General features: G+C 43.2%; 1 protein-coding gene across 1 annotated transcript in view; it reads right to left on the bottom strand.

The window, feature by feature from the left end:
* Nucleotides 1–18,625, bottom strand: part of SCAP (SREBF chaperone) — a gene marked incomplete at its 3' end in the record, with an annotated part of 45,815 nt that overhangs the window by 23,659 nt on the left and 3,531 nt on the right. The window contains exons 2-4 of the mRNA XM_009578194.1: nt 7,583–7,712; nt 5,662–5,819; nt 1,187–1,407 (exon numbers count right to left, since the gene is read on the bottom strand). Coding sequence (XP_009576489.1) covers nt 1,187–1,407; nt 5,662–5,819; nt 7,583–7,712 — 509 coding nt within the window. The remainder of the gene's footprint in view (nt 1–1,186; nt 1,408–5,661; nt 5,820–7,582; nt 7,713–18,625) is intronic.

Below are 18,625 nucleotides of genomic sequence, written 5' to 3'. Positions count from 1 at the left end.
TCGCTCACAGAAAGGACAACTCCTCGCCCTCCCAGCCCGTCCTTCTTCCTGAAGAGCCTGCATTTACCCACAGCAGCATTCCAGTACTGAGAGCTACCCCACGTCATCTCTGTGAGCTGGGCGAGGTTGTAGCCCTCCAACTGCACACACCTCTAATTCCTCCTGTTTGCTCCCCGTGCTGTGTGTGTTAGTGTACAGGCATGTCAAGTGGGCATCCAATTTGTCCTTCAACAGAGGAGACAGACATTATCTTTAAGGATGCAGCCAAAGAAATCCTTAGACACTTGTTTTTGTGCATGTCGATGTGTGATTTGAACCAGAGTCTTCCCGGAAGACTTTGCATTGCAAAGGACTATTTAAAAGTCTATTACTCTTGTGCGCTAAAACGCAGACTTGAAAAAATTATGCATCATGATGAACACTACCACTGTTCTCAGGAATTCCCAGGATGTTGTGGACCTCCATCTTGTTTTGTGAATGAGCGCTCAAGGAGAGGCTCTATGTGCTCCAGACCACAGTGGGCACACACTCTGGATGCTCAAAAAATAACCTTTAACACAAACTCACTTTAGGGTTACAAAACCCCTGTTCAGACATGTCATACTACAGGCTTGCCGACACCTATGAAGTTCCTTTGAAACCAAAGGAGCAGCATTTCCTCTGGCCTTACGGAACCATTAAACAATATGATCTCAGACATAGTCAGGCTTATTTGCTTAATTAAGAGAGAAAAATACTTTTATGATATCCAGTGTCAACACGGGCTATACGCAAGCAACTGTCAGTGAACGCACAAGAGGGAGCAGGATGAATGTTCATTTATCTGTGACAATGAGACAGTCTTTGAATATGACAGACAATAGCGTGAGGGGAAAAAGATAGGCTAGAGCAAATTTAGAGTGCCAGGAACAAAAAGACTTGGACAAGTTACCTGCTATTTTTACAGTTACAGAAAGGAGTCTGACTGAGTGGAATTATTTACTTTCCACAAATACAGAACTGAATTCAAATACAGATACAAAATGAGAGATGACATATATTTGGTTGTTTCATTCCAGATGCTGAATAACAAAATGCCACCCAATTTGGTAATATTGGCAATCTAGGTGTTGGAGATACCAAGGACAAAACAGCGATGCAAGCTGTAGGCATTTCTCATAACTTCTTTGGCACTTCAACCTCTTACCTTTAAGAGTAGCTGATGTTTGTAATGTCTTTGGCTCATGCTGGTGGACGGTTTTGATGATATCTGGGTCAGCATTGAATCGCTCACGGTCGTTCTGCCAGAAGTTCCCTGGAGACAGTAACAGACAGCCATGTTCGGGGAGCAGATTCCGCAGCTTCTTGAGGCCAGGCAGAAGATCTGTTACCTGAAGGCAAACTTCCTCCAAGCTTTTGACACCAGAACTGAAACGCAAACAAAGGTTAGACACTGCCGTGTATGTTGCAACTCTCACAAACAAAAGGCAAAGCTGCTGAGATTAATACCCCAAGGACCTGCATCACCACGTTACTGCTCTTGTTCTTCACAACCAAGGATCAAGAGTCTCAGGCCATTACCAGGATCTCACTGTAACAGGTGTACAGACTCCAGAACGCCGTTAGCATTTCTCTGCACACTGTCTGACCACACAGCTTTCACTCTTCACCCATCCTAGGTGCCACAATTTTCAGTTCCACATTTAAGATACCTCCAGTCTACAGAGAAACTGTCTCCCTGGAATTCTTCTTCAAAGACTTCAAACTCCTCTGCATACTTCTTTCCAAATGTCCCATATGCAATGGGACATTTTACAGAAATCTTTATTAATTAATAGTTAATTAACCTGATGTGGATTATTTAAGGTGTATGGAGTGCTCTAAAATGTACAAAGGATTCAACATCTGCAACTGTGCAAAACGTTTTCAGAACCCCTCTGCATTGTATGGAAAAGAAAATGCCTTACAGGTTCAGAAATTAACAGAGGTGTAACTGGTATGAAAAGGAACTTGTGTTTGTTCCCGAACTTCATTTTAACACAATTACATAATTTTTGTCAACTAGTAATTCAAGCAAAACCCAACTTGGGCTTACAATAGGATCTGACTGTGAAGGTTTAGTGACAAAACCTGGCAGCACACTATTTGGCTAGACAAGGAAGAGCTGCTAGTCCAAAAGAGAACGCTTCCCTCAACATGATATGGGCAAGTCGTGGGATTTGCCCAGGAAGGGTATATTTAAGACAGGCTAAGTTAAGATATAAGAGACCAGTCTTTCCTGGCTCCAATCTCACAGATTACAGAGAAAGTGGCTCCAGAAAATGAATCAGTTAGGGTCCTATTGTAAAATGCCTTCTCTAGAGGAGTTTAAATGACTACAAAGAGAAAACATGGAAACTAACTAATGATGATTTGAGTTATGTCTTTGTGAACACTCCCTCCAGAATCTACATTCTGTCACTATATGGCAAGCTACCTAGAAAAGACACAGCCACCAAAAGAAAATACTAAAATACATGCTTGAAAATACTGTGTTTATAGGAACAGAAGCTTTCTGACAGATAATCTAAAGGAACTGATGCAGTGATGCCTCCGATAATACTCCAGGAAGAGTAACTATTGTTTAGTCTTTCAGCTTTAGCTAACTCTGAAACATAACAGTGATAACAGCTTACACCGCAGATAAGCCTATGTACGTTCTTATCTGTGAACTAAACACACACAGCCAATGTCCCTACCGGGATGTTGTGGATGCACAGAGCGATACTAAAAAACATGAACTGAAGCAAACTACAAATTTCAGGTCACTTCTGACTTTTTACAAATGACTGCTCAATGTTTCAGTGATCTTACAGCTGATGAAAATATAATCACCTTGTGTTTCTTATCCATTTCTTATTGTCAATAATTTTCAGCTCCTTCTGTACCACTTCAGTATAAAATAATGCTTTTTTCATATTAAGAAAATCAGCTGCACTTAACTTTGATACTGACGAAAGGAACTGACAACCAGGAACTTCATAATGACTTCTGAGGTAATTTTAGAATTTATCTCAAAGCTAGATGTTTCCTGAAATATCTGAGTCCTTCACCAAAATGGGAGCCCTTATCCCAAGGTTCAGGTCTAAACCAACTACCCAGCCTTTTCCTTCTGGTGGCTATGTAAGTTTAATTTTGCCTCCATGCTGCATCACTGTTCATCAAGGGCAACACCAAGGAGAGATAATGAGAAGACAGCACATATACTAGGAGCAAGTTGTTTCTAACCTGTAACTGGCAACTATACACCGATTATTATCTAAATTTACACATATAGAATCATAGAACCATTTAGGTTGGGAAATACCTTTAAGATCATCGAGTCCAACCGTTAACCCAGCACTGCCAAGCCCGCCACTAAACCCCTCCCCCCCCCGCCACTAAACCATGTCCCTAAGCACCACATCTACACGTCTTTTAAATACCCCCAGGGGTGGTGACTCCACCACTTCCCTGGGCAGACTGTTCCAGTGCTTGACAACCCTTTCGGTGAAGAAATTTTTCCTAATATCCAATCTAAACCTCCCCTGGCGCAACTTGAGGCCGTTTCCTCTCGTCCTATCGTGCGTTCCTTGGGAGAAGAGACCGACCCCCACCTCGCTACAACCTCCTTTGAGGTAGTTGTGGAGCGCAATGAGGTCTCCCCTCAGCCTCCTCTTCTCCAGGCTAAACAACCCCAGTTCCCTCAGCCGCTCCTCATCAGACTTGTGCTCCAGAGCCTTCACCAGCTTCATTGCCCTAGGAGGAGGAGATGAACTGAAAACGCAGAAAGAATGTCAGTGCCAAGGCTTTGTGAGTTGGTAGGAAAGAACAACGTATTTAACAGCATAAATGGCATTTCTAAAAAATTATCAGAGAGAGCAGACAGCTAGCTTGCAAGGAATGGTTTTAAAAAAAGGACAAAATCACCAGCTAAAGTAGTAAAGTGGATGCCCTCAAAAATGAAGGAATGAGGGATGCTGTCAAGGAAGTATGAACAAGCAGTAAATCTTCTCTACCCGTGTGAGTTAGAGGACAAAGAATGAAGAAAGCACCTGGCTGAAAAGCCAGGAGATGATCAAAGACTCTAATCTCACCATTTTTCATCACACTTGGCCTGTTCTCAGCATCATTATTCTCACTGAACATAGACAGACAAGTAGGGAAGCCTTTCTGTCCTTAGAAAGTAAACCCAGCGAAGAACTTGACCACAAATAAAAACTTAGAACTCGAAGGAAAACTTATGTAAAAAAAACCATAGGCAAGTTAAGGTGTATAAAATGTATTCTTGATTTACAAAGAAAGAATATGCCAAACTAATCTGAGTGGTCTTTTCTTTAAAATGCCTGACTTCTTGGATGGGGAAAGCACAGCAGATCTCATCTACTTGGGCCCCAATAAAGCTTCTGATGCAGCACCACACAGAAAATGCACAGGAAAGACAGAAGTTAGCACAAAAATTGTGATGCAGTAAAGAACAAGGTTAACAGGAAAATGGTCATGGGGCTGCTGAAAGGGGAACCGCCAGTACTGAGGAAAACAAAGTGGAATTTCTCACAGACAGTTTACAGAACCAGGATTATTATATATTTTTATCAATAACCTTGGAATAAGATATAGGAACATCTGCCAGTGACACAAAATAAAGAAACACCGTTCATACAGAAAAGGAACAGAATATCTGAAATGGATGATGCGAGGGCTGGAATAAATTTAATCCCCTTTCTATTAACAGCACAAAGTGCAAGACTTGGGAACTAAAAAGAGCTTCTGCTATAAGGTGGGAGCTCATCAGCTGGAAATGACAGAGAGGGACATGGGGAAGTTAATCAATCACTTCATAATGTGTAAAATTGATATGACTGGCCATGAAAAAGGGACCTGCAATCTCACCGTATTTCAAGAAAGGCATTTCCACGGAAAATAATGCACGAATGAAACTTCTCTGAGAATACTGTGTACAGTTCTAATCTCCCACATTCAGGAATGATACACTAACAACAACAGTGCCAAGAGGAGCAACCAGGATGACCAACTGAGTACAGAGCCGTCTTACCAGAGTAAGCCAATGGTTTCATATGTTTAGCTTAACAAACAAGGATTTGGGGTGGGGAGTATGAGTTCTCCCTGTAAATATCTGGAAGCAGAGGAAAGCTATTTTTGTACAAAGACCGTGTCAGGACAAAAACAAGCAAGTATAAACTGGTCCTAAATATAGCTGAAGTGGAAAGTCAGGAGAAGGTTCCTGACACATGAAATTCTAGAAGAGCTTCACAATAGGCATAGTGGGCTCAAATGAACTTGCTTTAATACAAAACTTGCATGCTTATGAAGGGATTATATGACGCTGCCATCTGCTGTAACAGGTATAACCTTGGAGGACCCTTCCAGACCCCTCTGCCTAAGACTCTGACTGGAAGGTTCCTGACAATTATCAGTGACTAGAGGACAGGCAAGTTCTCTAGCACAAAAGTTAAACTGCTCTACGCATGCAGATGGATATGATGTCACTTGTTAACAGTGATCCCTCATTTTCTTTTAATGTTGAGAATCTTACAAAGTCAAAGCTAATAATCAGACTTACGAGGCAGTAATTTAGAAGATGGGTGTGTACAACAGTGGGCCAGTCTGCCTTCGACACAAACTTTAATGAACAGTAATTACCTGTCTCTCAGGGCATGGTTTCTAATCTCCTCCACTAGCTGGAAGACGCGGGACAGTGGTGAACGAAATACATCAACAGCAAGGAAGTTCTTCTGCCATGGGGAGACGGTAGCTTTCACAAAGATCTGCTGAATGTAGGCCACAGGAGCACCAACATACTGTGGGGAAAACCAGAGGGAGAATGAAAACACACGGTGAGTGGGAAGCTGCTTAGCAGAATTAGACCACAGCTTGGCAACCTTTCAGGAAGGGGTTTGCCAGACTATATTTTCCTTTCCCGAATTAGAGGTGAAACATGACAGTACTAACCTAGCAAGAACAAAAAGAGTCTGTTTCTCAAAGAGGCAAAATGCCACTGACCATTTTGGCAGCAGTCTGTTGCACTTCTTTGTGAGGCAGAGGCTCCCAGCCACTTCTTGCCAGCGCCTGCTGAATTTGGTACTGGAATAAAAGGCAGGAGCAGGGACTCACTGCCTCTCACAATGCTGTGGTTCCCCCAACCTGTGCTGATTCTGCTGTGTGCCATTTAAATCTTCCTGGTCTCTGTGCCCGGGCTGCTGACCCTGCTCTGGGGACTGCAGCGCTGACGTGCCGTGGCAGCCAGAACGTTTGTGCTCTGTTAGCTGAACTAGGCAACAAAGCAGAAGGGAAGATTTAATCAGCCAGCAGCAGCCTGAGTTAACAGCATAGTGCAAAAAGCTCTCAGTGGCACCCAGGAGTGTAGAAGGCAGCAAATGATTTCAATCACAGTGAAAAGAGCACACATGGAGAGAGTAGAGAGCTGGAGGCATCAAAAGCATTAACCCAACGGGTAATTTCTACTTAAGAGACCCTGGAATGAAAGAGAACAATGCAGGTTACAAAGGATGACTTTAGAATTGTTTCCTCATTTCCTGGACCAGGCTATCAGCCTTCTCGGAAAGCATCCAGTTTGTTCATGCAAAACAAAAGTTAATTCCTTACTTGTAACATAAAGATAGAAGTCTAGTTTACCTGCATGATACATACCAGCCAATCAAAAAAAAAAAAACCCAAAACCCACCTTTAGATTATACCCAATTCACCAGGTTCTTCAAGCATCCCTAAACTCCCTAGACCACACTAGTAGCTAGCTCCACAGCCAGACTCTTTGGCTGCCTAAATTCTAATTCTTAAGAAAAAACTCTATGTCTTGGAGGTGAAGCCTAGACTACCTATATCATCAGAAAAAACCCTGCTAGACGCAGTATTTTAAGGCCAAAGGAGAGAAAATTGCAAGTGCTGAGGAGCTGGACAGTCTGTCTTCCACCTCCAGGCCAGACAGACATTTCCATTCTGACAGCTAGTTAGTGATCTTCGAAGGATAGGCTGGTTGATAGCCAGAATCCAGATCCCTTCAGAGAGAGGTTGACAACACCAAAACCACCATGTCATTACTGGCAACATCTCCACAGACAGTTAACAGCAGTAAAGGCTGACTAAATCCTATTCTCACCCTTCAGAGGAGGCCAAGGGCAGGCATGTGAAGTGGTGCATCTCAGCAGGAGGCTTGTCCTGCTGCTCTAGGGAAACTGCATGCCTTCGTATGCCATTAGGAAATTGGGGCCTATTATGCCAGAACCCATCATTAAACTTATTTAAAACCTAACAATGCTTTAAAAAGTGTACTACTTGCCTTAGATAAAGTTCTCCTTGAAAAATGAGCTCTTAACAACATTTCAAAGCTTTTAACTCTTGCAAACGCCTAGCAGCTGTTTTTCTGATAGAGTAAGACTAATACAAGACAAATACAGCCTAAACTTAGCAGTTACATAAAGCAACACGTCACCAGAAATATTTTCCATTGATTACAGTGAAGTGTAGGTAGCACAGCCGGGATGTTTCACCATCTCATCTCATCTCCCCCCCATACACACCCAGCTGCCCCCAGTGCAGGACTCACCCAGTCGGGACGCTCGCTGAGATCCCCTTGCTGCAGACCCGTGTCTGGAGAGGGTGGAGAGTAATCCTTCACGGGGGTGCTGTACTCCACAGGTCCTGTTCCAGGCAGCGGCAGCTTCAGCAGCGGGTAACTATGATTAAGACATAAGAAAGAAATATTGCATTTTGGTTTTAGCTAGGCTTTTAGATAGTCTCCAAGAAGAGCTCAAAAAACGTATGGGTCATGAAAAATGAGCCCACTCCGGCTAAATCCAACTTCTACAGGACAGGAGACACAGCTGCAATACAAGAGGGCTTTAGCTCTCATGGGAACTGTTTGATGTGTTTCCCCAACACAAGGGATAATTGGTCTTTCTCCCTTGGAAAGGTGTAACTAAAAGTCCTGGGACAAAAAGAAGGGACGTTCTTGCAGGACCTCACCTGAATTACTCTCCATCACCTGAAAGTTAGTAGTGCTAAAAACATTAAGTACAGCCATGTCTCAACTACTCTGTAACCCGCACAAAAATGAGGCATTCGTTGTATTCAGATGGCTGCTTTCCTGACCCAAACCCTATACTAATCACCTAATTTTCCTCATTAAGATTTAAGCTATTTCCAATATTTGTCATTAACTTCATTGGTCCTCAAAGCACTTTTAATAGTAGTGATAAGACACCAAAACAGCTACGAAATATTTATCTTCTTGCTCCTTTGCTACTACAATCTTCAGATGATTGCAGCAGCTATCCCACAACAAAGACTTCAAACTATTTGAAAGTTGAGAAACTGAGGTTTCGGGGAGTTTAGAATAGTGTTTTTAGCTCCAGAGGTTCTCAAAAGTGATTAAAACCATATCAGAATTGAACTGGTGGAAAAAGCAAGGCTGCTGTTACAGAGATATCAACCAACAAGTGGGAATTGTCAGCACCAAAACGAACCAGAGATCTGAGTTTCCTGAGCTTTCTGATGATGTAAATTCTGTCTTCTGTTGTCTGAGGCACAAGAATCTGTCGGGCCTTAAATTTCTGACATATTTTCCCATTTACAGCTGAACTTTTCTTGCAATATTGCCAGAATAAATATAAAGGCCTTGGGATTGTTTTGGCAATACTCTGCCCACTTCATTAGGGATTAGCCTGAACCATCAAAGACCACAGAGGAGACAAGCAACGGCTAAAGACAAGGCTTCAGACTGAACAACAAAAGGCTGAAAAAGAACAATGAAATCAGAAGCTAAACTTGTTGGATTTGCTATTTTATTAGTCTGACAAAAATACAACATCATTTCATTGTGCAATGGGAGGGAAGAGAAAAAGAAATAATAAAATCATGTTGTAATACTTCATTGTGCAATGGGAGGGAAGAGAAAAATCATGTTGTAATATATCAGAGATGAAAATGCTCAACAAAAGCCACAATCTAGAGACACAGCACAGGCTCTTTTCTCTCACAAGCAGCAATCAGTTTTAGTCCTTCTAAACGACACGTAGCACCTGCTTGTCACACATGATCTGCTGAAAACAAAAGCCTGGGGGAGATACATACAGCAATCATCCTGCATCTTGACTGAGGCTGACACAGACATAAATTAAAATAATAAAATTGAGTATATGTGATAAACAAAGCAGAATGAGTTGAACAGGTGACCGAGGAAGAATGATTTTTTCACTAAATGATTTTGATGTTGATGCCTAAGTCCAGAAATCTAAGGGAAACACTTTACATTCATACTACGTGCTTATCCAGAGGTGGATTTCCCTGTGCAATCACCTGTCAGTTTTAAGGAGTCAGAACAATAATCTTTTATAGAACTTAACTCATTTAGAGGCACAAAATCTAAACAGCCAGCGTGTTGCAGAAGCAACAATGGGACATGCTGGTTTTGCCTCACAAGCACCAGTGGAGCAGCTGAGGTTTCAGAAGTGATCTTGTCGCTTCTCTGGTTGAAGTTTCATCTCTAGGACCAGGCTATTGCCAGATACGCCGAAACAAGCAGCCCGGTGCTGCACCTGATCAGGAAGCCTTGATATCCAGAAGCTGCGGGAAACGCTGAGAGCAATGCAGCTGATGGTTGCATCTCCACAGTCAGTGGTGAGGACCTGACCACTGGTAGAGGTCACAACTACGGCACCAAGTAAAGGGTGATGGAAACACTGAGCTCTTCTGGATGCTGAACATTTCACAAATACTTTTTCCTAGTTTAGCAAGATTCAGCTAGCCCTGCACACAATCCTACCTTGAGAACTCTTTCAACTCTTGCTACCTTTCAAAGGAAAAATGCCCCAAATCCTAGCAGAGGTGTAATGGATTTTTTTTCACTTCCTGAAGACCTGCTGGGATGCAAGGATTTTGCCCTCTTACTAGTTGCTAGGTAGGGAAAACTGTTTTCCGTAGCCAGAGATTAAAGTAATTTCAGTGGGTACAATGTGCTCAGCCTACAGAAGCAATAAATTGCCATCTCCCGGGAAGATGACTGCATCCCTCCCTTCGTCCCAGTCACCCACACCTAGCCTAGGGAACAAGCAGCCACCCTTCCTCATCCTGCTATTTCAGTATAGCACCCCTAAATCCAGCGTGAGCAGGGGGGTGGGCCAGATGACCTCCAGAGGTGCTTGCCAGCCTCACGAGCCTGTGCTACCACAGCTAGTCCAGTGGAGGCCACTAAAATGGTGATGTGGCAGAAGAACATAGTGGAAAAGGAGACACTGGGTTAACTGGACTCATCCAGCCTGGAGGAGACTGAGGAGGTAATCTAAAATGCAGTCTTCAGCTAATCAATTAGTGGTTATAGTGAAGATGACCCCAGACTTGTTTCAGGGGTGTACAGGAAAAGGACACAAGCTGCAGCAAGGAAAATTCCAATTAGATATAAGGACAAAATTCTTCACAATGAGAGTAGTCAAACACTGGAAAAGGGACCAGAGTAGCTGTGGACTCTCCATCATTGGAGCTATTCAAAAGTCAATCAGATAGGGCTCCGAGCCTAACCTTGGGGTTGGCCCTGCTTCGAGCAGTGACCTCCAGACATCACAGACTCCCCGTGTGGAAGGCATCTCTGGAGGGCTCTGGTGCAAACTCCTGCTCAAACCAGGGCCAACAAGAGCAGGTTTCTCAGACCAGTCCAGTCTGGGTTTGCATATCTCCAAGGACTGAGGTCCCACAGCCTCTTTAGGCACTTAGTCTAGTGTTTGATCACCCTCATAATGAACACTTTTTTTCCTTGGATCTATTCAGAATTTCCCATCTGTCCATTGCCTCTTATCCTTCCACTACATACCCTCAGAAGAATCTGCCTCCACCTTCTCTACACCCTCCCAGTAAGTAGCTGTAGGCCAGCAGTAAGATCACTACTTAGGGCTGAAGATACTCAGTCTCCTCAGCGTCTCCTCCTCTGTGGTACTCTACAGCTCCCCACTCTGATAGCTCTGCTGGATGTGCTCCGGTATGTCAACGCCTTCCCCATACTGCAGAGCCTCAAACTGGATGCAGGACTGTTGTTTCACAAAGGCCAGACGGAAGACTCCTTTCCTTGTCCCTTGCTAGTGCAGCCCAGGATGCAGTTGGCCTTTCTGCTGCAAGGACACGCTGCCTGACTCATGTCCAACTTGTCCTTTGCTGCAAAGCTGCTTCCCAGCCTGTCCTGCTCCAGGGGCTTACTCCATCCCAGGTGCAGGACTCTGCATTTGCCTTCTTGCCTTTGCTGAGCTTCCCGAGGGTCCTGTCAGTCCATCTTCCCAACCTGCCAAAGTGTCTCTGAATGGCAACCATGCTCTCCACCATACTGACTGCTCTCCCACGTCTCACATGATCTACAAACTTGGTGAGTGTGCACTCTGCTCCCTCATCCAGGTCATTAACAGCGATGTTAAACAGACCTCGCCCCTGTCTGTGGATTAGCGGGTTAACATGAACTGCTGGCAGACCTGTGAGAGCAGCAACTTGCAGTAGAGGGACAGGAGAACAGCGGAGGAAGGTGAAGGACCTGAATTTCCACAGCTGTCTGCAAAATAACAACCTGGCCATAATCACAGATGTTTTGCCAGTATTGAGCATGTCACATCAAGCAATTCTGGATTCTGTTATGCCTTTTCTGTGCTTAAGGCCACAAAGAAAGGCCTTAACACGCCAGCTTACATACCACAGAAACTTGGAAAAAAGAGTATTCCTGTGTTTTAAAAAAACTAGCCTCTGGAGATGGTTCTCCGTTGCTCCACCATGTTGGTTCTCAGCCACTAGTATATTTACATCTGAATAAAATCACTTCGTGGCCAAGAAGTGGAGATGCGCGTCAACTCCTCTACTATCAAACGATTTCCTCCTCTATACGTACTGGCTGTTCACAGTAGCCTTGGCTTTAGCTACGGAAGCTACCTGAGAAGTTGGGAAGGAAGAATGTTCATCTAAACAATGGCAATTTGTGCACAGCTTCCAGTTGGCTCGGGGTTACATGAGGCCTTAGAGAAAGATGCAAGACATGGCAGCTAATAGGAAGGCTGGCTGAGAATCCCGTATTTGTTTTTCCTATTGTTAAAAAAAAAGTTTAATTTTCTGTAGAGGAAAAGAAGCAAACCACTCCCATCCTGAAGTGCAAGCCACCTCCCAAAATACTGGACATAGCAACTCACAGCTCCTTAATGACATTTTTGAATGATCAAGATTTTTGTTTTGTTGGGTTTTATTTTTCATGTTAGGATTTTTAAACTTGTCCAAAAAATTTGAAAGCATATGCAAATTCAATGGAGGAAAGAGTAAATGGCATTTCTTGGAAAACTCAAGGGCAACAAAATGAGGGGAAAAACAAAAGGGAACTTTTTGATGGAAGAAAAAAAAAAACACCTAGAGATGTTTGTGCACTGCTGAGGACTATATCCTACTGCAGCTGCTGGCAACAGAAACTCCTATATTCCACCGTCCTCTTCAGGCCTGTGGTCAGGGTAGATCTCTTGATATCTAAATCAACTTCAGCATCTCCCTGCAATTTAATTAAACCATGAATATGGAACAGGATTTATGCTGTAGGAAGAGATCTATATGCTCCCTCCAATCCATATTTTTAATCTATCCCTACAATAGGTAAGGAAGAGGAAAGCAGCATCTAACACTGCAGTTATTCAAACTGTTTGCCTCTCGCTCATGTGATGCAAAACAGCGTTAGATTTTCTCCTCCCAATCTGAAGTTTTCTGCAGGTCACACTGATGGGCTCCTTCAGCTTCCTCTACACTTCCTCGGCCAACAAATGCCATGTTGCCAAGTAGGACATAATTCTCTTCATTTCCCCATACGCTAATGAGTCCTAATACTAACACTCATCACTGTTCAAGACAGTGAGACACAACACATTTCAGTCATAGCTTTACTCTCATAGGTTATTAGCTTCATCGGGAGCAAGAGTTTTCGTCTCTGGTGATATTATCTGCATATTTTGAAAGAGGGTAGATTTAGATTAGATACTAGGAAGAAATTCTTTACTGTGAGGGTGGTGAGGCACTGGCACAGGTTGCCCAGAGAAGCTGTGGATGCCCCATCCCTGGAAGTGTACAAGGTCAGGTTGGACGTGGGTCTGAGCAACCTGATCCAGTGGAAGATGTCCCTACCCACGGCAGGGGGATTGGACGAGATGATCTTTAAGGCCCCTTCCAACCCAAACCATGCCATGATTCTATTCTATGATTCTATATTTTACTGAGACTAGAAGAGCTGTGGCAGCTGTGATATCAGAAGACACTGATGTGCACCCAACAGGAACAGGATTTCCTAGCCGATTGTCTGGCACACACACAAAAAGCTAGTACTATTTTTTATTATAATCCACATTTTCAGCAGCTATCTTCAGAGAAAAGGCCACACAGGAAATCCACTTTTAAAAGGTTAAAAAGGTTAAAACAGGAGCTGTAGTCTGTACACACTTATGTTTAGCTCCTCCAGTCCTGATCACAACGATCTAGATAGCGTAGACTGCTTATGGTATTGTTTTGCAGCAGAGCTCAGGAACAAGACTTACTATTGGGACTCTCTTCAAAAGCTCCCTCATCTTGAGCCAACTAAACATAAATATATGTCCCCCTAAGGGAAGCAGGGACATATATTTACTTTATCACAGTGATATTTGAGGATTCATGTTTATGAAAGGTTTTGAGAACATCTGATGGAAGAACACACAAAGTACACGCTCTAGATTATACTTCTTGTAAGTATGTCAGTAAGATGCCAGAACATTAGTTCTTGAATTTAATTAGCCTTATACAGGCAGTCAAGACCAGTGATCTAATCAGTGATACCTGAGACAGACTGACAGCAGAGACAAAAAAAAGGACAGACTGAGAAAGAACCACCCAATGACACCAAGAAAGTCACTAGACCTACTATCTCAGACATCAATGTTGGAGCATCTTTTAAGTAAAGAGGCAGTTAAAAAACAAAACAAAAGCTGCTGCTGAGTTCTCAGAAGCATCCTGGCTTCCTACAGACACTGAACGCTGCAACGACTGCGAGATGTGACAGGCCTAGGTCCTTTCCATGTGCACTTCTTACCGAATGCAAGAAGTGCTTAAGCCAGTTACAGGGAAGTGATTTCTAGCACTCGGGTTTGATTCTCCTCACACTTCTCTATTAGAGATTTTTAGAGGCGAACACCAGAATGGAAAGGATAGAGAAAGGAGGGAAGAAAAGTAGGATCTAAAACAGGTGACAAGAAAGCTCAAAAATAAGTTTTGCTTTTGAGAAGCATTATTTTTAGATGCTCATGTAACAGCACACCCTGACACCCTTCTGCAAATCCAAAGTAAAGGAAAAAGAGGTCATCTGTAAGTTGGTATTGCTGAATGCAAGCAAGAGCGCATTTTAGTTACCAAGCATGAGGTAGGTTCAAGCAAAAATGTTCATCCAACTACTTTACATATTTTCAAGACAGCTTAGAGGGCCAAGATGGAGAACTGCCAGGTCAGCTCGAGGCAGCTGGCAACTCAACAGAACTGCAAACCCTGCAATTGCATATTCTTCCTTCACAGAATCAAAGTGGAGATCACCACCACCCCAGAATAGTCTTCTGCTGGTGAATATGAAGCAAAGTAGAGAGCTGCCAGGTCTTAGATAACAGGGAAAGTGGTAATACATTGCCTTAAAATAGCTACCATCTTCATTTTGCACACTGTAGAACAAGCTTTTAGCCTGCTTCCAGCCTAAACTATCTATCACAAAGATAGAACAACCTGAAAACCCATTGCTGATGAGAGATCTGAAATTTGATAAAAAGGGTCTTGCCAGTGGGTAGAGAAGGCCAGATATTTGGCAGCAACAGTTCCCTGTTTAGCCTTGGTAAGTGCATAAACAATACCTGCTTCTGAATAAATGACGGTCACTTTGCACCGTTTCCCACTGACAGGGCCCTCAAAAATCTGCACTGCAAAAGTAAAGATTCCCCTTGCTCTGCGCTGCCAGTTTCCTTTTTTCTGCGAAGCAGAATACAGGTCTCGTTACACAGAACTTGCTTCTAGTTTCATCATCCAGTCCCACAGGAGACTGTATTCTCTGTGGATTTGGAACGTGAAGAGACTGAAAGCGACTCAGTTCCTCTGGTTATCACACAAGATAGTACAAACCTGTAAGATAGTGAAATGTTCTCTTAGAAAGAAATATATGCATGCGCACACACACAAAAGGGCTCTGGTTCCAGTCAGTTCTACAATTCTTTAGTAGCAGAACCTAGTGCTTCAGTCAAATAATGAGTGCAAAGACGCACCCTGTTTAATTCTCCTAAACCCGCTTCACAGAGTCAACTGTTTGATTTTAAATTCTTACTTTAACTAAAAACTATTCTTCAGAACTACACAGGAATTTCAAATTTACCCTGATTACCAGATTTATAGGTATTATCTGTTCTTCTCTGAGCTGGGGTGGAGGAATTACTCTTGTGTCAGATAGGCTTAAGTGGCACTCTCATTCTTCGGGGCGGGGCGGGGGGAGGAAGAAAGGAAACACTCAGGTAGGTTTGTCCCTGTAAAGAACTGGAATGTTTCTTAATGCAGATCCATTTAAGCGGGATGATGAAAATGAATGTCACCACAAAGGGATATATAGTAAAACAAGAAGTCAACTAACAAGCCCTACATCTGTCAATAGGCTAGTTCAGCAGAAACCCCTCCCTTTGAAGTGAAGACTAACTTGGATTTTCAGACTTTGATTAAGACTATAGAGTAAGAATGAATCACAGGAATTTTTGCTTTTGCTTTGAATATTAACAAAAACAGATATGCTATGTCTTGTCTATAGGTGACATTAAAAATAGCCTCTACTCAAAATACTTCCAAGGTTAAAGCGCAATACGTTCAAACAATCTATACAGACACTCCATAGTGACCATGCTACCTGATCCTTGACACCTGACCTTTTTAGAACAGGAGAAACACCCACATGTTAACTCCTGTCACATTGAGTGAGAACCAGAACTGATGCTGGATAAATTGTGGACCATCTGGTTTATTTCAGCTTTTAAAAAAAGTTAGCTGAACACAAAGATGGTCAAGTTTTACTGAGATGTGGGGGAGGAAAACGAGAACAACTGAGTTAATTTCTTCTGTAGCAGAGTTTTACAATCTTTCCTTGATTCTGGGTGCAAACAGGTGCAGGAGAAGAGAAGACTCTGTTCAACCTCTCTCCCTTTCAAAAATTCAGGATGTAGGATCCACCCTTGCTTGCTTTAACAATACGATGTATTTATTAACCATGTTTAAGGCTGAAGAATACAGAATGCTTCCTTTTTGCTCTACTACCTTCTCCGTTTTCCCCCAGCTTCTTCAGGGACAGGGACTAACCTCAGCAACACTGAGGATGTTACTAGCTCCTTCCCTGTTGATAAAAGTCAGCACGAAACCACTGGATCACTTGTGTATCTTCCTTCCTCATTAGAAAGACCTGTAGTTCCTACTACTTAACTGGTCCATGCTTGTTTCAGACTCCAACCTGCATTACTACGCCAACAGTGCTAAGAGTCTCTTATCAATCATGTTGGACAGAAACATTGCCTAAGCGAGCTTCTACCCTGGGCCTTGATTTTTTTCCATCAGCTTCTTTCTCCAAATTTCAGCACATTTCTCACTTTTTGCAGTAAGGTGGATGAGATGAATCAGTGAGATCTGTCCTAAGAAAATGGAACACTTCTGAAGAGCACAAACAAATTAAATTCCAGCAGTAAATCAGTGCCAAAGACCATTATTCAGAGTCCTTACAATATGACTGCAAGAAAAAAATGCAGATGTGACACTTTGTGGCCATCAGCGAGTTCCTCCCTGCAGCCCACAGAAAGCTTCCACAGGAGGTGGAAGTTGCTTACAGCTCCTGTAAGCAACTGCCTGCAGTGGCTCCTGCAGACAGCACCCAACCCACACTACATGCTGAACGTGCCCGACAGCTGCCAGTTTTGCGTTCTGGAAGGCTATTCAGATGGACATAGGTTAAAACAAATATACATACAGCTAGCTGTGCTGGGTCAGACCAGCAGCCCAGCAGCCTATTTCTTACAGTGGCCAAATGCAGATGCCTAGGAAAGAGTAGAAGAGGGTGAGCACATAATGAATGCAATGCCCACCACATGACATAGTTCCAGGACTTAACTTCAACCTAAAGTGAGTTAGTATATTAGACAAAAATTCATTTTCCCAAGTAATTGCTACTGCCTTACCCCATAGATAGCCAGCAGTCATTGAGATGACTGTTGATCACTTCTGTTTTCCTGTTATTTCATACCATTTTATATATTCAGGCATCCTGATTAAAAAAGGAATTATAGTCCTTTCTTTGGCCTTGGCACCCTGCCCCCCCAAAAAACCCCTATAAGGTTTCACTAGAGCTGATGAAAAGACTTGTTTAGAAGGATTCTGGTGCAGTAAAAGTCAGAAAAGTTACTTAATATCTTGCTCCAGGTTTACACGGTCATAGTCCCTACTCATTTGTTGAGGGATTAGCGTTCAACAGCTATAGTTGCACAAGCCACAAGCTAACAACTGTGTGCAGCCACACACCACAAACATCAGATTATTCCACACAGAGCAAACAAGGAGGAGGCATCTCTCGGACTTCTAAGGATATTTACCAAGTGTTCACTGTAGAGAGCAGCCCCTGAATTCGAGCTCTGGCAAGAAAATACCCAAATTACAGTACAAGCCAAGGAACCTGAAATACAATATATTTGGTAATGTCGCTTCAGTGTAAGTGGATATTATAAGTTTTATTGCTTGTTTTAAATGTATGAACAATACATAGACTGCAACTGCAAAGCTACCTAGCCCCAAGAAAGCAGGACTTACTCTCAAATCACTTGATAGCAAGGATATGTGTTCCCTTTAGCACCACTTCCTTTTTCAGCTTGGAAAAAAATGGAAGATGGAAGGAAGCAAGCATGGCGGGGACGGGGACACTCCTAACACCTTGATGAATCAACACGAGTCTTCCACTGGAGAAACGGAAAAGGGAGCTTAATAGCAATTGTCCTAAATCATTTTGCACTGCACAGCTCTTTTATAAACTTCATAAGCAGACTAAAAAGCACAGAGACAGAATAACAAGACAGTTGAGGCTGGAAGGCAGCTCTGGAGATCGGCTAGGCTAAACCTGCTCGGAGCAGGGTCAGCCACAGCAGGTGGCTCAGGGCCATGTCCAGATGCCTTCCGAGTATCTCCAAGGATGGAGCCTCCATCACTTCTCTGGGATACCTGCTCCTATTGCTAACAACCTTAAAGTAAAAAAGTATTTTCTTATGTATAAGCAGAATCTCTTGTGTTTCAGCTTGTACCCATTGCCTCGTGTCCTGTCACTGGGCACTCACTGGGTGGTGAGCCTGGCTCCGTTCTCTTTACACCCTTTCTTCACATACATATAAGTTTGCAGACCACACCAAGCTGGGCGGGAGTGTTGATCTGCTCGAGGTCAGGAAGGCTCTCCAGAGGGACCTGGACAGGCTGGATCGATGGGCCGAGGCCCATGTATGAGGTTCAACAAGGCCAAGTGCCGGGTCCTGCACTTGGGCCACAACAACCCCATGCAGCGCTACAGGCTTGGGGAAGAGCG

Source organism: Fulmarus glacialis, unplaced genomic scaffold (genome assembly GCF_000690835.1).
Source record: "Fulmarus glacialis isolate BGI_N327 unplaced genomic scaffold, ASM69083v1 scaffold1445, whole genome shotgun sequence".
Taxonomy (NCBI): domain Eukaryota; kingdom Metazoa; phylum Chordata; class Aves; order Procellariiformes; family Procellariidae; genus Fulmarus; species Fulmarus glacialis.
Note: the sequence above shows the minus strand (reverse complement) of the source record. Positions and strands in the feature narration are given on the sequence as shown.